This window comes from Trichechus manatus, unplaced genomic scaffold, assembly GCF_000243295.1.
Source record: "Trichechus manatus latirostris isolate Lorelei unplaced genomic scaffold, TriManLat1.0 scaffold00024, whole genome shotgun sequence".
In the NCBI taxonomy this organism is placed as follows: domain Eukaryota; kingdom Metazoa; phylum Chordata; class Mammalia; order Sirenia; family Trichechidae; genus Trichechus; species Trichechus manatus.
The window spans coordinates 18,480,504-18,496,476 of record NW_004443960.1 but is presented as its reverse complement, the minus strand read 5'-3'; the positions used below and the strand labels follow the sequence as shown (position 1 = coordinate 18,496,476).

Here is a 15,973-nt window from a genome sequence, read left to right as displayed (position 1 = left end):
TGTCCATGGGGCCTCCATGACCTTTCCTTGTACAGGTTGTGTTACTTTGCCCTGTATTGTGTACTGTCTCACCCTTCACCCAAGATACCACTTGTCTATTGCCTATGTAATATTCCCCCCCGCCCCATCCCTGGTAACCTCTACCTCCCACTGTTGTTAGACGGCCCTTTCAGAATTCTAGGTTGTCTGAGAGTGGAGTGGGAGGCTGGGTATGACATGATTTTCTGAGCTCGTCCATTGACACAACAAATATTTATTGAGCAACTACTATGTGCTTGACACTGTTCTGCAGCAGTGAGCAAGACAGACCAGATCTCTCTGATCTTATTTTACTTCAGGAGACAGTGAATAAGTACACAATAAATAATCTCAAATAATCTCAAGTGCTATAAGGAAAACAAAACAGCGTAGGTAAGTTGACCTGGCAGTGAGGAAAAACAGCCAGACATGCTGCTGTTGGGATTGAATTAAAGTTGTTTCTTGTCTTTGGCTTGGCCAGTTGGTTAGATAGTGCCATTCACCAAGCTTGGGGAGGGCAGGGGCATCAAGAGCACTGTTTTGCAGATGTTATATTTGAGAATCTAATCACCATCCAAATAGAGGTGTCAACTAGGTAGTTGGATACACATGTTGGCAGCTCGGGAGAGAGTTCCCCACCTCCCACAGAGGGTGTACCCAATGCCGAGGCTGCTCTGAGAGTGTTGGGCCATCTTGGGAGAGCCTGTGGTCCCACTGGTGAAATAAATAGCCATTGGTTCTTGACTTCCTGTCTCCACACAGCTGTGCTCTTCCGAGGCAAATCTGCAAAATATGGCCCCAAAGACAGTAGCCTAAGATGGCAAACCAGTTAACTCTGATATTTCTTTTGCTGTACTGCGTATGCCCTCTTGACACCAGGAGAAATTTTAATAGCACTGAACCTAATCCAAAGCCTCCCTGATAGGAATTCCTAAAATCTTAGATGGACTTTGCATATCAGTACAAAGATTAACAGCTCAATTTTTTTTAAGCTTTGCCTCCTTATAGGCCAAATAGAATCTTTAAATATTAACAAAAAGACGTGTTTTGTTTATTTAAACATTTTTTCCTAAGAGCTTTTTTATCTATGAATTAAAAAAAAAATCATAAATTAAAAAATTGAATCTTAAAATTTTTATTAACGTTTCAGGAGTATTTATTTTTTAAAGGAGAATCTTCTGGCATTTGAATCAAACTTTCTAATACAGTAGCCTCCCCTCTCCCCTAATCCATGGTTGTGATTTCCATGGTTTCAGTTATCCATAGTCAACCACAGTCTGAAAATGTTAAATGAGTAGTGTGATAATCTTGAACTATCCAGCTCCATCCCGCTCCGGGACCACATTCACATAACTTTTATTATAGTATATTGTTATAATTGTATTTTATTATTAGTTATTGTTGTTAATCTCTTACTGTACCTAATTTATAAATTAAACTTTATCACAGGTGTGTGTGTAAAGAATAAAACATAGTATTTATAGGGTTCAGTACTATCTGTGGTTTCAGGCATCCATGGGGGTCTTGGAACATATCTCCAGCAGATAAGTGGGGACTGCTGTAATTTGTGTTTAATATCTCTGGTAGACACAGCTAGTTGCTTACCAAATAGCCATCCTCTCCTTCCTTACACTAATAAAGCTCTCAATCTGTTGATGTATAAGGCAATCATATTCTTCAGGGAAGGCTGCTCCTGGTATAGCTCCAGGGGGTAAATCTTGATTAACCTATGCCAATCATGGTAATTCTTTCCCTTATCAGTGATTGGTTTAGGAAGGGACACATGATGCAGTTATGGCCAATGAGATGGAAAGGCTTTATGGGAAGTGTTTAATTGTTCTTAAAAAGGGTCTTGAGGAAGGAATGCTGCCTTCCCCAATCCTGTGCATCCTGCTTTCTGGCCTTTGGATATTGTGAAAGTACATGATGTCTGGACCTACCCTAGCCAAGTTGGAATCACGAGGGGAGAAGCAGACACACTGAGGATGGCATGATGGAAAGATCAATGAATCTGGGTTCTTATTAACTTCATGGAACCGCTGAGTTAACGAACCCTCAGACCTTCCTACTTCTGCCCTTCTTATTTGTGAAGGTTATAAAACTGTTTTTGTTGTTTAAGCCACTTGGGTCTCCTCTTTTCTGTCATTTTGTCATACTGTGGTGGCTTGAGTGTTGCTGTGAGGCTGGAAGCTATGCCACCGGTGTTTCAAATACCAGCAGGATCACCTATGGTGGATACGTATCAGGAGCTTCCATGCTAAGATAGAGTATGAAGAAGGACCTGACTATCTACTTCTAAAAGAAAAAAAATCATCCTGTGAGAACCTTACGAATAGCAGCAAAACATTGTCTGATACACTGCTGGAAGATGAGTCCCTCAGGTTGGAAGGCACTCAAAATACGACTGGGGAAGATCTGCCTCCTTAAAGTAGAATCGACCTTAATGATATGGATGGAGTACAGCTTTCGGGACTTTCATTGGCTGATGTGGCACGACTCAGAATGAGAAGAAAACAGCTGCAAACATCCATTGATAATCAGAATGTGGAGTATGAAGTATGAATCTAGGAAAATTGGAAGTCATCAGAAATGAAATGGAACACATAAAGATCAGTATCCTAGACAATCGTGAGCAGAAATGGACTGATATTGGCCATTTTGAATCAGATAATCATATGGTCTACTATGCCAGGAATGACACATTGAAGAGGAATGGCATTGCATTCATCATAAAAAAAAAAAAAAAAAAAAATTTCAAGGTCTATTCTGAAGTACAACACTGTCAGTGATAGGATAAATACATACACCTACAAGGAAGACCTGTTAATACGACTATTGTTCAAATTTATGCACCAACCACTAATGCTGAAGATGAAGAAATTGAAGATTTTTACTATCTTCTGCAGTTTGAAATTGATCAAACATGCAATCAAGATGCATTGATAATTACTAGTGATTGGAAAGGGAAAACTGGAAACAAAGGATCAGTAGTTGGAAAATATGGCCTTGGTGATAGAAACCACACAATAATAGAATTTTGCAAGACCAATGACTTATTCATTGCAAATACCTTTTTCAGCAATATTAATAGCAACTGTACACATGGACCTCACCGATGGAATACACAGGAATCAAATCATCTATATCTGTGGAAAGAGATGATGGAGAAGCTCAATATCATCCTTCAGAACAAGGCTAGGGGCCGATTGTGGAACAGACCATCAATTACTCCTATGCAAATTCAAGTTGAAACTGAAGAAAATTAATACAAGCCCATCCATGAGAGCCAAAGTACGACCTTGAGTATATTGCACCTGAATTTAGAGACCATCTCAAGAATAGATTTGATGCATTGAACACTAATGACCAAAGACCAGATGAGTTGTGGGATGACATCAAAGACATCATACATGAAGAAAGCAAAAGGTCATTAAAAAGACATGAAAGAAAGAAAAGAATAAAATGTATGTCAGAAGAGACTCAAACTTGCTCTTGAATGTAGAGTAGCTAAAGCAAAAGGAAGAAATGATGAGTAAAAGAGCTGAGCAGAAGATTTCAAAGGGCAGCTCTAGAAGACAGAGGAAAGTATCATAACGAAATGTGCAAAGATCTGAAGTTAGAAAACCAAAAGGGAAGAACATGCTTGGCATTTCTCAATCTGAAAGAACTAAAGAAAAAATTAAAGCCTCAAGTTTCAATATTGAAGGATTCTGTGGGCAAAATACTGAACGACACAGCAAGCATCAAAAGTAGATGGAAGGAATACACAGAGTCACTGTACAAAAAGAATCGGCCAACATTCAGCCATTTCAAGAGGTAGCATATGATCAAGAACTGATGGTCCTGAAGGAAGAAGTCCAGTCTGCACTGAAGGCATTGATGAAAAATAAGTCTCCAGGAATTGACAGAATACCAATTGAGACATTTCAGCAAACTGATGTAATGCTGGAAACACTCCCTCATTTTTGCCAAGACATTAGGAAGACAGCTACCTGGCCAACCCACTGGAAGAGATCCATATTTTTGCCCATTCCAAAGAAAAGTGATCCAAGTGAATGTGGAGATTATCGAACAGTATCATTAATATAACATACAAGTAAAATTTTGCTGAAAATAATTCAAAAACAGTTGCAGCAGTGCATCAACAGGGAGCTGCCAGAAATTCAAGCCAGATTCAGAAGAGGATGTGGAAGGGGGGATATCACTTCTGATGTCAGATGGTTCTTAGCTGAAAGCGGAGAATACCAGAAAGACGTTTACCTGTGTTTTGTTGACTCTGCAGATGCATTCAACTGTGTGGATCATAACAAATTATGGATAACATTGCAAAGAATGGGAATTCCAGAACACTTAATTGTGCTCATGAGGAACCTGTACATAGATTAAGAGGCAGTTGTTCAAATAGAACAAGGGAATACTGTGTTATTTAAAATCAGGAAAGGTGTGCGTCAGGGTTGTATCCTTTCACCATATTTATTCAATCTGTATGCTGAGCAAAACTCTGAGAAGCTGGACTATATGAAGAAGAACGGGGCATCAGGATTGGAGGAAGACTCATTAACAACCTTTGAGATGCAGATGACAGCCTTACTTGCTGAAAGTGAAGAGGACTTGAAGCACTTACTGATGAAGATCAAAGACTGCAACCTTCAGTATGGATTACACCTGAACATAAAACAAAATCCTCACAACTGGACCAATAAACAACATCATGATAAGCAGAGAAAACATTGAAGTTGTCAAAGATTTCATTTTACCTGGATCCACAATCAGCACCCATAGAAGCAGCAGTCAAGAAATCAAACGATGTATTGCAGTGGGCATATCTGCCGCAGAAGACCTCTTTAAAGAGTAGAAAAAAAAAAAGAAAAAGATGTCACTTTGAGGACTAAGGTTTGCCTGACCCAAGTCATGGTATTTTCAATCACCTCATATGCATGCAAAAACTGGACAATGAATAAGGAAGACTGAAGAAGAATTGATGCCTTTAAATTATGGTGTTGGCGAAGAGTATTGAATATACCATGGACTGCCAGAAAAATGAACAAATTTGTTTTGGAAGAGGTAAACAGCCAGAATGCTCCTTAGAAGTGAGGATAGTGAGACTTCGTCTCACGTACTTTGGAAATGTTATCAGGAGGGACTAGTCCTTGGAGAAGGACATCATGCTAGGAAAAGTAGAGGGTCATTAAAAAAGAGGAAGACCATCAATGAGATGGATTGATAAGTGACTACAAGAATAGGCTCAAACAGCAATGATTGTGAGGATGGCGCAAGACTGGGCATGGTTTCCTTCTGTTGTACTTAGGGTCACTATTAGTCGGAGCCAACTCAACGGCGTCTAACAACAACGTGACTTATTCAAGGTCACACAGCTTATAAAAGACACAAATAGGATTTACTGGTGTGGGCCTTGGGAGGGAATTTTAGGATTGGCCAGTAGTAGTTGGTTTACATTAGTAGGATAGATTTTCACTCCAACAAAGGAAACTGCCCTGTTATTCAATAGGGTTTACATGGCTTCCCTTTCTATATGCTTCTCTGGAAGAATTTTTTTTTTTTTTTTTTTTTTAAGCATAAGCTATTTAACTACTGTTTTGAAGGATAAACCAACAATTAACATTTTACCCATTTTTTTCCCCCAGTTTGTGACGGAGTTTCTCACATACTAGCTTATTTTATCCTCAGAACAACCATGGAGGGATGTGTGGTGTAATTATTCTCATTTTATGGAGGAGGAAAAGTGTATTTCAAAGAGATTAATTGATCTGCTTTTTTTTTTCATTCATTCTTTCATTCATTGATACAATAACTATTTCTTAAGCACCTACTATGTCTTAGGAACTGGTGATATAATGATTAACTAAACAGACAAGCAAACAAAGCTTCTGCCTTCTTGGAGCTTATAATCTAGGGTAGAGGTTGGCAAACTTTATCCATAAAGGGCCAGATAGTAAATATTTTAGGCTTTGTGGGCCATACAGTCTCTGCTTTAACTATTCATTCTAGCTTTGTAGCATGAAAGCAGCCATAAGCCCCATTCTGACTCGATAGCACACAACAACAATAATGTTTACGGACGCAGACTGCTACATCTTTCTCCCTCAGAGCAGCTGGTGGGTTCAAACTGCTGACTATTGGTTAGCAGCCGAGTTCTTAACCACTGTACCACCAGGGCTCCTTGAAAGTAGTCAAGACAAAATGTAAACAGAGGGCATGACTGTGTTCCCATAAAACTTTATTTACCAAAACAGGTGGTAGGCTGGATTTGGCCCATGGTCCTCCATTTGCAACCCTTGCAATCTGCTCTGGTAAAGATTACAGCCAAGAAAATCCTATGGTACAGTTCTACTTTGTAATACATGGGGTTGCCGTGAGTCAGAACTGACTCAATGGCAACGAGTTTTTTTGTTTTTTGTTTTTTTTGGCTAGGGGAGAAAAACAGACAATAAGAATGACGTGGTCATTTCAGGTAGTGAAGAGTGCTATGAAGGAAACAACAGGGTGATGTGATAGAGAGTGGCTTGGAGTTCTTCTGTAGATCAGGTAGTCAGAAAAAGCCTCATTGATGATAAAACATTTGAGCTGAAATCTAACAGACAAGAAGGAGTCAACTGTGAAAAGGTCTGAGGAAGAGCATTCCAGATGGAAGAAACAGCAGGTACAAAGGCCCTGAGGTGGAGAGAGGGGACTTGGAGAAATAAAAAGGCGGCCAGAGTGAGTCAAGGCTGGGAGAGTGGAAGGGGATGTAGTCCAGGAGGTAGGCAAGGGCCAGGCCATGCAGGATACTCATGGGTTACAGTAGGAAGCTGGAGGCAGAGCTACATCCCTTCCTTTTGTCCTTAAGTCTTTTATTAAGTTATTCTTTCCTGAGAAGGCTCCCAGATGAACTCAAAGTGAGTCCTTGGAAGTAAGGAAACTCTGAGGTGTAGCTGTGATTCACGTTGCTGCTGGCACTGCAAGTGAGGCTGCGAGAATACTCACTGAAATAACTCCTCGAAGTTGAGCCACCCATTCCTGCTGTGCAGACACACCAGGAGTTTGGTCTTCAAGTCGGGGCAGTCCGACACAATGGACTCCACCACCAGGGCCACCTCCTCACTGGCTACCATGCACCTGGCCTTGGGTGCTTGCAGTCGGTAGACAATGTCTTTTGCCATCATCTGAGTTGTTCCTGGCATGAAGACAAGTCCTGGGAAGGAGAGAGAGCCCCAAGCTGAACAGGACTGATGTACGTTAGGTAAGACTGTGGATTATGGAAAACTTGGGCTTTGTGCTTGAGTGGGGAGAAGCTGTGGCACTCAGCCTTCAGCTATCCCTGTCTTATCCCACAGGACTCGGATCACAGGGAGATTCTTAGAGCACTGACTTCAGAGTCTGACAGACAGCAGGTCTAATCCTGGCCTTGCCACTTACTAGCTTTGTGACCTTGAGCATGTTACTTGTGCCTTTGTTTCCTTATCTGTAAAAGGAGCATAATAATAGTACTTACTTCATATGTAAAATGTCTGTCCTATAGTAAGCATTATAGTGGTGGGCAATTATTATGTAACATTTTAATGTGCATTTAAATCATTATTATGTAACATTTAAATAGCACTTCACAGCTTATGGAGACTTGGTGGTACAGTGGTTAAGACCTCAGGCTGCTAATCAAAAGGTCAGCAATTCAAATCCACCATCTGCTCCTTGGAAACCCTATGGGGCAGTTCTACTCTGTTTTATGGGGTTGCTATGAATTGGAATCTCCATGGCAACGGGTTTGGTTTGGTTTTTGGGTTTACAGCTTATAACACATTTTTATGATAACAGTATCTCCTTCAGTCCTCTGAACCAGTGGTCTCCAAAGTGAGTTTTATAAGACGGTCCGTTGGGGATGAGAAAAGAAAACATTAGAATTTTTAAAAAACTATTGGAATATTAGAATTCTTTTGATATTCTTATCTCATTATTTTTGCATGTTTTATAGTAGACATTATGTATTAGCACAGTAGAACACTGTAAATAATTATACATATATTGGAGGGCGTGTGCCCTGGTAAGGACCCCTGGTGGCATGGTGGTTAAGCGCTTGGCTTTGTGGGGAGTTCTGCCCTGTCCTGTAGGGTCACTATGAGTCGGAATTGACTCGATGGCAACGGGTTCAGTTCTTTTGGGTTTTGTGTATCCTAGTGACACAGTGGTTAAGCACTTGGCTGTTAACCGAAAGGTCGGCAGTTCAAACACACCAGCAGCTCCTTGAGAGAGAAGACCTGGTGGTCTGCTCCCTTAAAGATTACAGGCTAGGAAGCCCTATGGGGCAGTTCTACTCTGTCCTATAGGGTCACTAAGAGTCAGAATTGACTCAAGGGCACACAACAACAACAACATGTGCCTTAAATATTTTTATCGATAGATAATGCAACCAAAGAAGCCTGGAGACCACTGTCCTAAGCAACCCTGGTCCAAAACCCATTGCTGTCAAGTCAATTCCGACTCAGGTGGCTCTATAGGACAGAGCAGAACTGCCTCATAGGATTTCCAAGGCTGTGATCCTTGCAAAGCAGACTGACACATCTGTCTCCTGTGGAGCAGCTGGTGGGTTCAAACCACCAACCTTTCGGTTAGCAACTGAGTGCTTAACCACTGCACCACTAGGGCTCCTTAAGCAACCCTAGTAGGTCTATGCAACTGTTGCCATTTGATGGAAGATGAGATTTGGTCATCACCAGTAAGTGGCAGAGCCAGCCTCAAGCCTGAGTCTTCCCAGTGGTCTGGCATATCAGGGTTTGCCTGGACCACTTCGGCCATGCTTAGCTTATCCCACCCCTCTCACTCTTTCCTAAGCACTCGGCCAAGATGGGCTTGATTTGGAAGAACCACTTCCTCGCGACAAGGAACATAAATGGGACAGTTAGATGAAAGAGAGTAGTTTGCACTTTCCAAAATGAATCAATGGGAAGAAAGTGGAGTGTGTAAAGCATTAAAAATAATCACTACCATTTATTAAGCACTTACTCTGTGCCTAACATTGCACTTGAAATGAACCCCAGTTGATAGATGACAACTTGCCTAAGGATGGAAAAGTCAGGAAGTGGCAGAGCGAGGATTCAAATCCACATTTGCCAGACTCTCAAAACTATGACCTGGGTGGCATACCAGACTACTTCTTTCTTCTTTTTTTTAATGTTAATTGTGCAGACAATACCATATTCTTTTTTTTTTTTAATTGTACTTTAGATGAAGGTTTACAGAACAAATAGTTTCTCATTAAACAGTACACATTGTTTTATGACAATGGTTAACCGCCCCACAGCATGTCAACACTGTCCCTTCTCAACCTTGGGTTCCCTATTACCAGCTTTCCTGTCCCCTCCTGCCTTCTAATCTACTCCTTGTCCCTGGACTGTTGTGCTCCATTAGTCCTGTTTTGTTTTATGGGGCTGTCTAATCTTTGGTGGAATGGTGAACCTTGGGAGTGACTTCATTACTGAGCTAAAAGGTGTCCGGGGGCCATACTCTCGGGGTTTCTCCAGTCTCTGTCAGGCCAATAAATCTGGTCTTTTTTTGTGAGTTAGAAATTTGTTCTACATTTTTCTCCAGCTCTGTCCAGGACCCTCTGTTGTGATCCCAGTCAGAGCAGACTACTTAGTTCTTTTTGAGTTCCCTGAAGTTAGCAAAATTGAATTCCTATGGAGACTTTATTTTATTGGCTATAGTTTAAAAGCTCTTATATGTCATCCCCTGTTGAGAAAATGAATAAGAATGTGATGAATAGGAAGCTGATTAAGGAAACACTTTCAGGGAGTTCAGAACATTCAATAGATATAAAAATATAAAATGATTTCTTTTGCAGACCACTTGTTCTTAATGGCTCAGAAATTTATTAGCATTCTTAGTAGACTGTGATATGAATGTGTTCAGTGGATAAACTCTTGGCGATGGCAAAGTAAAGTACCTTGCTGTGTAGTGTAGTACAAGCAACCCCAGCATTCACACAGAAGATTTACTAATTGTGAGTTAGAAAACATAATCCTCAGCTGTTTGCCCAGCATTTAATTAACTGAATGTTTTTGACAATTCAGCCTTGTGCTGATTTTTAATGGGCATTTTCCTATTGTATAAGTTATATTAAGTGTTGTTAAATACATTTTTGTGTGACAAGTAAACTACCGCTAATCTCGTCCCAATCACAGTTGGTTTCATGTTTGCAAGTTCTTTATAAACCAAAAAAAAAAACCTGTTGCCGTCAAGTCAATTCCAACTCACAGCGACCCTATAGGAAAGTTCTTTATAGTGAATGTAAAAAGAATTTTACATGTTGCTCTTTTTACTAAATATTGGTAATAAGAGCATTTTTCAACATCATTATAAAAACTTTACAATCATCTTTTTAATGATATTCCATCAAGTTGAAGCACCATAATTTCAGCCAGCAATGAACACATCTAAATTAAACATTTAGTCTCAGCTAAGTTATAGTTTATTTAACCATTTCTATATGTTGTTTCCAATATTTTACTATTATAAATGACATTGCAACAAACATCTTTGTATTTTCTACAGTAGTATATCCTTTGGTGTTCTTATTTATTATTAGTTGGTTTATAAACATTTAGTTATGTTCTAGAGCAGGGATTAGCAAAGTTTTTTTTGTAAAGGTCCAGAAAATAAACATTTTAGGCTTTGCAGGCCGTTTGATCTCTGTCCCAATTAGCAACTCTGCCAACTGTAGAGCACAAACAGCCAGAAACATCATAGAGACAAATGGGTGTGGCTGTGTTCCTTTGAAACTTTATCTACAAAAACAGATGGCCAGCCTTGGTTTGCCAATCCCTGTCCTAGAGAGAGGAGTCCTGGTTGTGCAGTGGTTAAAGCACTTGGCTGTTAACCCAAAGGTCTGCGGTAAGAACCCACCAGCTGTTCCATGGGAGAAAGGTGTGGCAGTCTGTTTCTGCAAAGATTTATAGCCTTGGAAACCCTATGGGGAGTTCGACTCTGTCCTGTAGGGTCGCTATAAGTCAGAATTGACTCCATTGCAGTGGGTGTGTGGTGTGTGTGTATCCTAGAGAGAAGGAGCCCTGGTGGCGCAGTGGTTAAGCACTCAGCTGTTAACCCAAAAGTTGGTCGTTTGAACCCACCAGCTGCTCCGTAGGAGAAAGATATGGCAGTCGGCTTCCCTGAAAATTACAGCCTAGGAAAGCCTATGGGGCTGTTCTACTTTGTTCTGTAGGTTGCTATGAGTCAGAATTGACTTGACGGCAACAGATAATGGTTTGATCCTAGAGAGGAAAAGAATCCGGTTGGAATTTTTTTGGGGGGGTACGTTATAAATTACTACTTTGGGATAAAATGTCTCATTGAATCACATTAGTCTTTCTCTCTGGAAACAGGCAGAGGTTTCCCAGCTGGGGTCTACAGTCGTATTCTTAGGAGTCCTTGCATTCTAAAAGATCTTTTCTTCTTTTTGTATTTTCATGTTAATGAGAATCTTGATATATTCAGTAGAAGCAAATTCTGGATCATCTGGATAAGCACATCAAAATCCAGCACTGCAAAGAGGCATCAGTGCCCACGTTTGCTTTTAGAGAGCTTTGGGTTCAAATACCAATCACACAGCTTTCTAGCTGTGTGAACTTGAGCAAGCTGCTTAACCTCTCTGAGCCTCAGTTTCCTCTCCTACAAAGAAGTATCACAGTAATACCTGCCTCTTAAGGTAGTTGCGTCATGATTGCATTATGACATCACGCTTGCTCTTAGTTTCAACTTTTGTTTTTCTGTCCTCTGTAAGCATTGTAGCACAGTGGTTAAGAGCTACGGCAAGCTACGACCGCTAACCAAAAGGTCGGCAGTTTGAATCCACCACCCACTCCTTAGAAACCCTATGGGGCAGTTCTGCTCTGTCCTATAGGGTTGCTATGAGTTGGAATCGACTTGACGGCAGTGGGTCTATAAGCACAGCCTTAGTCAGAACTAACAATCTTACTGTGTTTCTGCATGATTTAGAAATGTTCGATATTGACACTGACCTGTTCGCATACAAGCCACATTTATGAGCCACCACTCTGGGATCCGGGGCAGGATCACAGCCACTCCATCTCCTCTCTGCAGGCCGCAGGGCTTGGTGAGCATGTTGGCAGCCTTTCGAGACAAGGAGCTCAGTTCTCCAAAGCTCCATTTCACTTCATCCCCTTTGCTGTTCACCCACCACAGGGCTGGGCTGGCAGGTCTCTCTCCTTTCTTGACAGGGACACATGAGAAAGAGAGGACAGGCTTATATGGCTGGTGACCAAGTGGTGGGGACATCTGTCTTTATTCCCTCTCCATACCTGTTCCCTTGGATTCTGGTCGGAGCACCCAATACATCTTTGAGGGGAGCTATCCTCTCCTGTTGAGTGCAAGCTTGGTGAGACAACCCATCAGGATGCTCACCCTTGCCTGACCAGTGGGTGGGCATAGGACCCAAGTTGGGCCAATCAGACTTTCTCTCCTTGGACTTTGAGTTTTTGGAGAGGAACCAAAAGCTAGAAATGGTTGGAGCAAGAACCTGTCAATTGGATCCTGGTACTTAACGAACCCCCAGAGAGTTGTCCTGGCCTTTCCCAGACTGACTCTTCAGACTGTCACCTAGTTTTGCAGCTCTCTTACGTTTCACTCCAGTAAATTCCTTTCCTGCGTAAGTTAGATTCTGTTCCATCCAAATAACCCTGATGTACTTGGGTTGACCAGCAACCTGACATCCCTTTGTACTAAAAAAGCTGAAGTGTGGGCTTCACAGGTAACAAGGATCAGGGTGGTGGGCCAGTCAACTGGATTGATTGATTGTGGAGGAGACTTCTCACTTCTGAGTCTACAAAGTGAGTCATACTGCAAAACCTCTTGGCTTTATGTATTACCTGAAAGAAACCATCACTCCCTTCCCTCTTCCTTCTGCCTGGAATGCTGGGGAAACTTCCCCAGTTGGCAAAATACTTCAAAGCCCAGTTGACATTTCACTTCCTTTGTGAAACCTTTCTTAGCCTCTTCTTCTTCTCCCCACTGGTGTCCCTGTATCCTTGCAGCTTTGTGTTCATACTCCAGGAGACTCCATTAACATGCATGTCCTTACCCTACAGGTGTAAGCTCCAGCAAGATCAGGGACTCTGTTCAGGTGTCTTGGGAGCTGTGTGACCTTAGACAAGTAACTTAAATTCTGTGAGCTTCACTTTCCTTATCTGCAAATCCTCAGGATGGTTGTGGGGATTTGATGAAATAATAGAGGTCAGTATTTCTCAATCTTTAGTCATTTGAGTATCACTTTTGCTATTTTTGTCGGATCTGCCTACACCTGTGCTGTTATTCCTTACTTTGTATTCTGTGCATTGACTCACTTTTACTTGTATAAATTTACTTAAGAAGGAAAATGTAATTACCATCATGATTGAAAAATCAGTACCACTTACTAGAAATAGGTTACCAAAAAATAAATACATTGGTAACAAAAGTATGTCCTTTGTTTTTGGGAAAGATTATCAACTTCTACCTGCTGTCTCTTTGTTCAAAATAGAGTTTAGCAAGTATTACTAGTTGCCATCAAGTCATGGCAACTGACTCATGGCGACCCCATGTGTGTCAGTAGAACTGTATTCCATAGGCTTTTTCAATAGCTGATCTTTTTGAAGTATATAGGCAGGCCTTTCTTCTGAGGCATCTCTGGGTGGATTCAAACCACCAACTTTTTGGTTAGCAGCCAAGCACATTATCCATTCACACCACCCAGGGACTCCTTAGCAAGTATTAGAGAGGTGTTAAAGAGGTGATGACTTTGAATGAAGACTTCCTCTCTATTTAATAAGGATTGTTTCAGTCTTATTTAATGCCTTGAATATCTAGTAGCAGAATCCTTGGGTGGCGCAAATGGTTAAGCACTCTACTACTAGCTGAAAGGTTGGTGTTTCGAACACGCCCAAAGGTGCCTCAGATGACAGGCCTGGAGATCCACTTCCAAAAGGTCACGGCCTTGAAAACCCTATGGAGCAGTTCTACTCTGCACACATGGGGTCGCCATGAGTTGGAGTCGACTTGGTGTCAACTAACAACAACAACAACATATCTAGTAGGTAACATCATCTTCTGAGTTTGCGTTCTTGCGGTGCGTTTTGGTAAGCACTGATAGGTTAAGTATTTAGCTCAGTACCTGGTATGGGGTGGGGGTCAGAAAACAGGGACCTTGTCCTGAGGCTATAAATACTGTTGTTCATGCTTGCTTTATTCTTCTCCACCTCCAATTCTCTCCCTTTCTCGTTACCCCAGCTGTGACTATTCTTTTGTGATGCTCTATCCTGAAGCTAAAACTCGGTTTACTCCTCTTTGAATAAGCCTGTGACCAGCCCGAACAATGAATGGGGAGCGAATAGCTGTTGCTTTGAACTTGGAGAAAAAAGAAAGAAAAGACGAATAACTCTGTGTATGTTGTGGAGGCTCCAGAGAAAGACAGCTGTATGTAGCTGAGGATCAGAGATCCTCCTTGGGAAGAGAGGAGGGCAATTGGAAAACAAACAAAGGTAAACAAGAGGGATAGAATAATTGAATTAAATTTGACAAGTGGACCACAGAACAAGGAAATGAAAAACGGAGAAATAAGTGGACATGAACATCTAATGGAAGCCTACCATGATATACCTTCTCCTTTTGGAACCACTGGTCCAGCACATCCCCAGCAAAGTTAAAGTTCTTAGGCAACGTCCTCTCACAGCGATTTATGGCTTCAAAGTCATCAAGAGTCAGAGGTGCCCAAAGCTGGTAATCTTTGTGAAAGTGCTGGCCAGGTGGCTTGGCAAGCCAGAGGAATCTGAATGTCTGGGAGCGAAATAAAATCTTCATGATTTTCCAGGAGTTTTGTCTACCGATACGGACGTGGGAGTACCACAGCCTGTGGGGAGAGATGGGGGAAGAATGTCAGTCTCTCCTGACCCTCACTGTGAGATTGGGAAGTGGACTGATGGCTGCATGACCCTTGGAAATTGGGGAGCACCTGAAAAATACCCCATCCTTCTTCAGAGCTGTTGCAGGCAGCCACTGACTGGTCTCCCTGCCACTGAACTCTCCCTCTTCATTCTATCTATGACCAGATTAGTCTTAAAAAATACAACCGTAGAATTATCAAGCTCCCATCTTCTGCCCCTACCTTCTTCCTCACCAAACAACACACCAACAGAATACTTACTCCCTGGCTTGGCATTCAGGTCTCTTTCATTCGGCCTTATGCTGCTCTGTTCTGTTACCTGCTAACTCCTCTACTTGAATCTCCCCTTCCAGTGAAAGCAGCCTATTCATTTTCCATAAATGTCTGTTCCCACCACTGTGATTTGGCCTGTCGTGCCCCTTGCTTCTGGCTACGCTGCCGGACTCTCCCCTTCAGTTCTCCAGTACAATTGGTTAGAAACTTTGGTTTAAGTCCTGAGTCAGCCATCTTCTGGGTGAAGGACATTGGGCAAGCTACTTATCCTTTCTGTGCCTCAATTTTCACATTTGTAAAATGAGAAATAAAACTATGGGGAAATGTATAGTACCCCCTCCAAGGATTATTGTGAGGATTTAATAAGGCAGTGCATGTAAAATGTGCCTTTTAAATGTTAGCTACTGCTATTGTTAATGATTCTTTTCATTATTAGTATCATGGCAGTGTTTCATGAAACAGTTTTACGGTATGAATCGGGAGACCTAGATTTTACCCCTAGCTCATTCCAAACTAACTTTGTGACGTTCGTAAATTCTCCTTTCCTTTCTGAACTGCCATTTGTAATCTAAAAACATTTTTTTATAACTCTGTGATTCTTTTTTCCTTTGAATTCCCATACCATGCATCTGTATTATTTACATAAAAATCGTCTACTTTGTATTGTTAATTAAAAAAAAAAAATGTGCCCTGTGTCTCTAACCTACCTAGATGTTGTGGACAGAGGCTATGTATTGCATCCTTAGCACTGACTATGAC

The 15,973-nt window shown here is 41.4% G+C and overlaps 1 protein-coding gene across 1 annotated transcript in view; it reads right to left on the bottom strand.

Annotated features, from left to right (window-relative positions):
* The window catches only part of LOC101343496 (acyl-coenzyme A synthetase ACSM4, mitochondrial-like), a 27,710-nt gene extending 11,737 nt beyond the window's left edge, over positions 1-15,973 (bottom strand). The window contains 4 exon segments of the mRNA XM_023728514.1: positions 658-801; positions 7,003-7,210; positions 12,027-12,237; positions 14,659-15,973. Coding sequence (XP_023584282.1) covers positions 658-801; positions 7,003-7,210; positions 12,027-12,237; positions 14,659-14,859 — 764 coding nt within the window. The 5' untranslated portion in view covers positions 14,860-15,973.